The sequence below is a fragment of the Salvelinus sp. IW2-2015 genome, unplaced genomic scaffold, assembly GCF_002910315.2.
Source record: "Salvelinus sp. IW2-2015 unplaced genomic scaffold, ASM291031v2 Un_scaffold820, whole genome shotgun sequence".
NCBI lineage: Eukaryota > Metazoa > Chordata > Actinopteri > Salmoniformes > Salmonidae > Salvelinus > Salvelinus sp. IW2-2015.
Window position 1 is genome coordinate 489294 of NW_019942622.1, and position 8817 is coordinate 498110.

General features: G+C 42.9%; 1 protein-coding gene across 1 annotated transcript; it reads right to left on the bottom strand.

The window, feature by feature from the left end:
* Nucleotides 1–310: 310 nt before the first annotated feature.
* On the bottom strand, nucleotides 311–5156 carry LOC112068996 (serine/threonine-protein kinase NIM1). The gene is made up of 4 exons (XM_024136246.2): nucleotides 4741–5156; nucleotides 3308–3613; nucleotides 1886–2154; nucleotides 311–1668 (listed from the first exon to the last, which is right to left on the bottom strand). The coding sequence occupies exons 1-4, from the start codon at nucleotides 4811–4813 to the stop codon at nucleotides 916–918; spliced, it is 1401 nt and encodes a 466-aa protein (XP_023992014.1). The 5' UTR covers nucleotides 4814–5156; the 3' UTR covers nucleotides 311–915.
* Between the last annotated feature and the right edge of the window lie 3661 nt (nucleotides 5157–8817).

An 8817-nucleotide genomic window follows, 5' to 3' on the forward strand; every position in this document is an offset into this window, starting at 1 on the left:
TGCAGTTTGTTGAATGTTGTTCAGATGTTTTGTGTGTTTTCAAGTTATTTTTAAGAGTAATATCATATGTTTTACATTATATTTTTTTTATCCAGTGTTTTGTTGCATTTTAAGTGAACTCATTATGTAAATCATTATAATGAAGTAATGACCAGTCAGTCATTATCACTGAGACTCTTTGTATAAAATAACAAATTAACACTATCACTTCTTATCGTTATCTACAAAACATTTTAATGTGACAGTGAAAAACATGATGCAAATCACAAAATATATAATACAATTGATTATATGAGAAAAACAAGGATGTATGACAAAAAAATATATATTAGATAAGAATACTGTCTGATTGTTTAGTTTACACAGTAAAAACGTTCACAGTATAAGTAACCCTACAACTGACTATGTTTCATGTGGGTTGTGTCAAACTAAACTAAATCACAATACTCCAAATATAAAAACATGGAAATATTTTTTGAAGGCAAAGAATCCTTTGTCGTTGCGATGTCCTCTTTCTTTCTCAGAAGAAAGAAAACTTCCATGAATGAGTCTCAAMTATATTAGTGATTGTACAACCTCATGTTGTTAAAGTAGCTCCCAAGACATTACCAGAGAGAACCCATTAAAAACTGTTATGTACATCTCATTATCGTTAATTTAATTTAGTCTCTTGTGTTGTTAAAAGTGTCATTCGCTTCAAGGTCCTTCTTCTGTTGAATACCGCTCCTTATCATAAGACACACAGATATTTATACAGTTGTCCTAGCAGTGAGTCTGATGAGGACTAGACTCCTCCCCGTCTGACAGGCTAGACTCCTCCCCATCTGACTGGCTAGACTCCTCCCCGTCTGACTGGCTAGACTCCTCCCCGTCTGACTGGCTCCTCCCGGTCTGACTTGCTAGACACCTTCCCCTCTACATGATTACACACACAGCAGAAGGCCTCAACAGAGGTAAGGTACCCTCGCTCCAGCGTCTCTTGACCTGGAAGTCTTTGTGACACGCAGTGCTGTACCCCACCGCCTCCACTGTCTTCCTCTTATGGATGCGGTGCAGCAGGATCCTGTAGGTACCCGTCACAGGGCTCCTCAAGTCTGGGCAGGTGTTGTTCACCAGGTGGCTCTCTGTTATCCCCAGGTCCGCCAGAGCTGCCTTGACATCCAGCTCATCTGTACCCAGGACCCGGGAGGGCTCGACCAGGTGGGCTGGGGTCGGGCGGGAGGAGGGGTATGCSTGGGGGTAATCAATGCCCTTCAGCCAGGTGTAGGTCATGATATGAGCCACGGAGAGGCGGTCGGCGGGCACAGGTCTCAGGATGTCCTGGATGACCTGGTGGCAGGGYTCGGGCACGTAGGCTGGGATGGTGAAGGAGCCCTGAAGGATGCAGACCTTCAGCCGGCTGAGGTTGGCAGCGTTGAAGGGCAACATGGCAGTAGTCATGAAGTAGAGTAGTACACCAAGGGCCCAGACGTCAGCGGACTGGCCCACGTAGCCTTTGTCCTTGAAGAGCTCTGGGGCGACGTAGGGSGTGGAGCCGCAGAAGCTGGTGAGGACGTCATCTGGGCGCGAGGAGGTGCTGAAGCCGAAGTCGCCTACCTTGACGCAGTACGTGGTGGTGTAGAAAACGTTCTCTGCCTTCAGGTCCCGGTGGACTATGTTGTTATCATGCTGGAAGATGACAAGAAGAAAATAATTTAAACATAAAGCAAGATTTGTACACAGAGAGTGAGTGAGGCACGATAGGACCCTAAGGATACACGAATGTATCACACAACACTTATTTAAAATGGGGTCCTCCGTGTGCCAATGTTGTTTAGACAGACTTACAGCACTATGCTACTGTTGTAGTTAGTTTCAATGCAAMACTTTATTGTTGCTAACTCACCATGTGTTTAACTGCAGCCAGAATTTGGGAAAATATGAGTTTGCTTTCCAGGTCTGAGAGTCTACCCCTGGTGGTAATGCGTGAGAACAGATCTCCTCCACTGGCGTACTCCATCACCAGGTACAGCCGCTTAAACGTCTCCACCACCTCGTACAGACGCACTATGTTGGGGTGGGACAGCCTCTCCATGCACCCTATCTCTGAGGCAAACAGCACGTGGGACCTCTTGTCCAGTTTGCCTTTATCCAGGATCTTAACTGCCACTCTCTCTGGGTGTTGGAATCCAAGATGGAGGAAGAGAGAGAAAGGGACAGGGAGAGAGTTAGAGACATGCTATCACGTTTAGAATTCACTAAAGCTATCCTCTCTCTCTCTTTATCTCTCTTCAGCTTGTCTTGCTATGGCTATTGTTCTCAATACTTTACTCAATACATAAGCTTGTGACTGAGTTTGAGACACGTGCAAGTGGCCGAAGYCAATCCACAGGGATTAGTGAAAGTTTAATGAGATTATAGCCATCGGCTTTTTCTCACYTGTTGGATTAGCCTAGTTTGTTCTCCTCCAGACTTAGTGTGGCGACACAGGCAAGGCAAAACATGCAACATTGGCAAGGCAACACTTGGCAAGGTGGCTGGCAAGCTGCAGGTCTACCAGCTAGAGAGTCTGGTAGAGTCCACATGAAAAAAAGGCTCTTGAGATCTAGACTGTGAAGGTAAAACGTGCTAGTGATGTAATCAAGCCATATTAACATGTCTTGTCCCCTCAGGGAAGTACATACACTGGTGGTCCATGAATTCAAACTTTATCACAGTCATGTTGATATGAAATATATCATGACATGACATTATATATAGATGAGTAATTTTCCAAGGAAACTACAAGAGGTTCTTGTGTGATATGTATAATATGTATAATTGTTTTATTTATCCTTTATTTCACCCGTGAGCGCTGTATAGGTGGCAGTGGTGTAAAGTAGTTAAGTACAAATACTTTCAAGTACTACATWAGTAGATTTTTTGCATATCTGTACTTTACTATTTATATTTTTGWCAACTTTTACTTTTACTTTATTACATTCCTAAAGAAAACAATGTACTTTTTACTCCATACATTTTCCCAGGCACCCAAAAGTACATGTTACATGTTGAATGCTTAGCAGGACAGGAACATGGTRTAATTCACACACTTATCATGAGAACATCCCTGGTCATGCCTACTGCCTCTGACCTGGCAGAATCACTAAACACACGTGCTTAATTTGTAAATTATGTGTTGGAGCATGCACCTGGCTATCTGTAAAATTTAATTTAAAAAAACAAGGAAATTATGCTGTCTGGTTTGCTTCACTTTTACTCAAGTATGACAATTTGGTACTTTTTCCACCACTGATAGGTGGTTCCATGTTCCAGACCTGTGTCTCACCTTTAGTCAGGTCATGAATGCCCAGTTTCACCTGGGAGAAGTTTCCACAGCCGATCTCCCCTCTCAGCTCGTAGAAGGCCACCCTCCGTCCGAACGTCAGGTCATTCATCACCCTCTCCGTGTGGGCCAGGTCATAGACAGCTTTGTCAAACACACTCTTCCTCGCCGGCTTCACCTCTTCAACGTCCTCCACCGCATCACCACGAGACCTCAGCTGGTTCTCCTTGTTCTCCTTGATGTTCTCCTCCTTCCCTCCCTCTTTCGGGTCTCCACATCGCTGKGCTATCGTCTGCTGCGCTTTGTTACCTGCAGCAGAGAAACACAGGAGGAGGAAGAGAACATAAACAACACTACATAGACCTCACAGTGTTTCAAAACAACTAAAGAACTGAAACACCTCCTAACCTCTGACACCAATGGCTTGTCGTGGTTCATCACATTTCTAACGTTATCAATGGTAAAGTGTCAATTGGGTAGCTTGCGTGTTTAGTGAGTCCGCCAGATTGGAGGCAAAAGGGATGARCAGTGATGTTCTCATGGGGATGTTCTCATGATAAGTGTATGAATTYCACCATTTTCCTGTCCTGCTAAGCATTCAAAATGTAACAAGTACTTTTGGGTGTCACAGAAAATGTATGGAGTAAAATGTATATTATTTTCTTTAGGAATGTAGTGAAGTAAAAGTAAAAGTTGTCAAAAATATAAATAGTAAAGTACAGATACCCCAAAATATGAGTTAGCCACTTGGAGAGTGAGTCTATTAGCAACCTGTGATAATCAGAAAAATGTAACCTTTATTTAACTAGGGAAGTCAGTTAAGAACAAATTCTTATTTACAATGACGGCCTAAGCATAGAAATATGACATTACATCACCCTCTACAACCGCTGTGATTATTATTTGACCCTGCTGGTCATCTATGAACGTTTGAACATCTTGAAGAACAATCTGGCCTTCATGGCCATGTACTCTTATAATCTCCACCCGGCACAGCCAGAAGAGGACTGGRCACCCCTCAGAGCCTGGWTCCTRTCTAGGTTTCTAACCTCCACCCGGTACAGCCAGAAGAGGACTGGCCACCCCTCAGAGCCTGGTTCCTCTCTAGGTTTCTAATCCCAGCTGGCACAGCCAGAAGAGGACAGGTCACCCCTCAGAGCCTGGTTCCTCTCTTGGTTTCTAATCTCCACCCGGCACAGCCAGAAGAGGACAGGTCACCCCTCAGAGCCTGGTTCCTCTCTAGGTTTCTTCCTAGGTTCCTGCCTTTCTAGGGAGTTTTTCCTAGCCACCGCGCTTCTACATCTGCATTGCTTGCTGTTTGGGGTTTTAGGCTGGGTATCTGTATAGCACTTTGTGACATCTGCTAATGTAAAAAGGGCTTTATAAATACATTTGATTGATTGCAATAAGAATAAATAAAAGCCACTATTACTCACAAAGGACCTTCTCTTTAGCCTCTGTCTTGTTGCTCCTCACGGCTTTGARGCTTTTCCTCTGCTTCTGAAACATGGCTGATGGTCTGGGTGTGCTGACAGTGTTCCTGGTAGTCCTTGGATAGTTCTCCAAGCTCTCAAAGAATGTAGTAATTGTCCTAGTAGTTGGGCTCAGTCAGTGCTGGTGTTTGAGGACTCGAGAAATCCACTTAACAAACAGGTAGAATGCAACAGGAACATGGATTCATCAAAAACGTGTATATTGCTGTTATTATCTCTGATGTTTGGGATAGATCTACTGTCCTTTGTGGAGTGTTGTGACAAATCACAACCTCTCCTACAGAGCACCTAGTTTCTCACTTTCTCTCTCTCTCTCTCTACCTGTTCCTCTCTCTTTCTCTCCTTCCCTCTCTCCGTGTGTCTGTCCTGTTAGAACTGTCAGTGAGACGTCGCCACTCTGCAATGTCAATACCCATAATCCCCTCTGTGTCTGGCTCCTCCCACACAGACAGAACATTTTACACAGGCTATTCAAAACCCCTAGACTGGACCCGTCTTATGACTGTCTGTCTGACCCAACCATGACCCAGTCAACAGACCAAACAGACAGACATGTGACATTATATAAGAGTTCCATTGGAAGCATCACTAAGGTCGGGAGAGTTTGGGTTCTGGGAAATGGCAATCAAAAATTATCTCACACTCCTGCTAAGGGAAATAAACATTTATCAAATGAAGGACCAAAAGGTTTGAGTCTGTTTGGTGACAAACTGTTATATCACATACATATGACAAATCACTAATTGACCTAAAAAAGAACAACCTAACAATAGCTCTTATTTCACCCCAGATATCAACGGGGCATACGGGGAATGGACCAAAGGCCATAGTCTTCTAATCCAACTTCTTATAAGGCTAGGAGTCACTGAGGGAGATGACATAGACAAATCATGACCCAGATATACAGTGCCTTCGGGAAGGTATTSAGACACATTGACTTTTCCCACATTTTGTTATGTCACAGCCTTATTCTAAAATGGATATAAAAAATATACATCCTCTGTAATCTACACACAATAACCCCATAATGACAAAGTAAAAACAGGTTTTTGGACATTTTTGCAAATTTATGAAAAATCTAAAAACAGATACCTATTCAGACCCTTTGCTATGAGACTCGAAATTGAGSTCAGGTGCATCCTGTTTCCATTGATCATCCTTGAGATGTTTCTAGAACTTGATTGGAGTCCACCTGTGGTAAATTCAATTGATTGTACATGATTTGGAAAGGCACACACCTGTCTATATAAGGTCCCACAGTTGACAGTTCATGTCAGACCAAAAACCAAGCCATGAGATCGATGGATTTGTCCGTAGAGCTCTGAGACAAGATTGTGTCAAGGCACAGATTTGTGGAAGGGTACCAAAACATTTCTTCAATGCGAAGATCCCCTAAGAACACAGTTAGCCTCCATCATTCTTAAATGGAAGAAGTTTGGAACCACCAAGACTCTTCCTAGAGCTGGCCGCCCGTCCAAACTGTACAATCGGTGTGAAGGTCCTTGGTCAGGGAGGTGACCAAGAACCCGATGGTCACTCTGACAGAGCTCTAGAGTTTTTCTGTGGAGATGGGAGAACCTTCCAGAAGGACAACCATCTCTGCAGCACTTCACCAATCAGGCCTTTAGAGGGGCCAGACGGAAGCCACTCCTCAGTAAAAGGCACATGACAGCCCGCTTTAAGTTTAGCAAAAGGCACCTAAAGGACTCTCAGACCGTGAGAAACAAGATACTCTGGTCTGATGAAAACAAGATTGAACTTTTTGGCCTGAATGCCAAGTGTCATGACTGAAGGAAACCTGGCACCATCCCTACGGTGATGCAAGGTGGTGGCAGCATCATGCGGTGGGGATGTTTTTCAGCGGCAGGGACTGGTAGACTAGTCAGAATCAAGGGAAAGCTGAACAGAGCAAAATACAGAGAAATCCTTGATAAAAACCTGCTCCAGAGCGCTCAGGACCTCAGACTGGGGCGAAGGTTCAATCTTCTAACAGGACAACGACCCTAAGTACACAGCCAAGACAACGCAGGAGTGGCTTTGGGACAAGTCGCTGAATGTCCTTGAGTGGCCAAGCCAGAGCCTGGACTTGAACCCAATCGAACATCTTTGAATTGACCTGAAAATAGCTGTGCAGCAACGCTCCCCATCCAACCTGACAGAACTTGAGAGGATCTGCAGAGAAGAATGGGAGAAACTCCCCAAATACATTTGTGCCGAATTTGTAGCGTCATACCCTAAGAAGACTTATGGCTGTAATCGCTGCCGAAGGTGRTTCAACAAAGTACTGAGTAAAGGGTCTGAATACTTATGTAAATGTGATATTTCTGGATTATTATTTTTTTCTATAAATTTGCAATTTATTTTAAAAAATCCTGTTTCTGCTTTGTCATTATGGGGTATTGTGTGTAAATTGATGAGGGGGGGGGCGATTGAATCAATTTTAGAAGAATGCTGTAACCTAACATAATGTGGAAAAAGTAAAGTGGTCTGAATGCTTTCCAAAGGCACTGTATACAGTATGTTATAACTGAGGCAATGTGACACTGTGACAGGCAGGGCACAGACCTGTTCAGAGTTGTTAATCTGTTCTKCACTGGTATACATGTGCGACCTCTACTACATCAGCCATACAGGCTGTATGAATCAGATATGTACAGATGTAGGATCTTAATTTGAACCCGTTTGCTACAGTTGGAAAATAATTCTGATGCAACAGGAAATGTGATTTATCATGTGGATTATCAGGACACTAATGCCCCATGTATACAGAATCATTGAATGCTGATCTCCATCTATTGTTTATACACTGTTGTCTACTGACTGTGTATGTATAAACTGTATTCTCCACATAGCTCATCCTAATATACCTAATACATAGCATTTTATTTTCCAAACGGTATACTGTCTATATACACCACACGTTTATTATTCTGGATTGTCACACTGCTCACTGTAATACGTGTACTTTTGGATGGTTATTTCTTGGTTTGTTTTTTGTTTAATTATTTGTGTATTAGTATTGTATTTGGGAGACATTCTACTGCCCTGTTGGAGCTGGCAACATAAGCATTTTGCGGCACCTGCTACAACACCTGCAAATATCTGTGTACACGACCAATAAACTTTGATTTGATTAATGGACATTTTGTAGGGATTGATACAAACAAGTCTGAAATTTKGAAGGGGAAAATTACTAACTTCAGAAGCCTTTTAAACCTCAAAAACACTACAAGTTTAAAATGTCCTGAAAAAAGTTATCCTGCAACAGGGTYATCAAATTAAGATCCTACATTTGTATCTGTTATGATGACTGAAGCCTGTGACAGGGCCAGACCTGTCCAGAGGTGTTCTGCTAAATTATCCACACAGGCTTTGRGAATAATAGACATAACATCCAGAAGTGGTGCGTGGGTGAAATCACTGGGGAAACCAAGCCTGTGTTGTGACAATTGTTTTGTTTGCTCTATAACTGCTTAGTTCATATGCCTTGACACCATGAACCTGTATATAGCTAAAGGCAAAGAGATGATATAGAAGCACATAGTGCAGATAATGAAAATTCAACCACACCTTTTTTATCACAAAAACGCAATACAACCTCTGTCCGGTGAAGTCCACAAATCATATTGCGTGTAACAACAGTTACATGACCTACAGCATGGTCAAGCATGTTAATGTTTCCAAGATGTTCAAGCTGCCTCCACTATTCCAGCAAAACTTCAACATTACAATCACTAGTCTTAGTCTAATACCAGTGACAACTAAAAATACAAAAACAATTTGTCAATCAACGTAAACTAAATATGATTTGGCTGTCCACGGTTCTGATTTTTCTCTCTTCTGTGTGTGGCTGGTGTGTGTGTGTGTGTGTGTGTGTGTGTGTGTGTGTGTGTTGTGTGTGTTGTGTGTTGTGTGTGTGTGTGTGTGGGTGTGGTTTGCGTGCGTGCTTGGTGCGTGTGCGTGTGCGTGGCATGTGCGTGCAAGTAGAAAAAACATGTTGATTCGCAACAGAACCCCTAT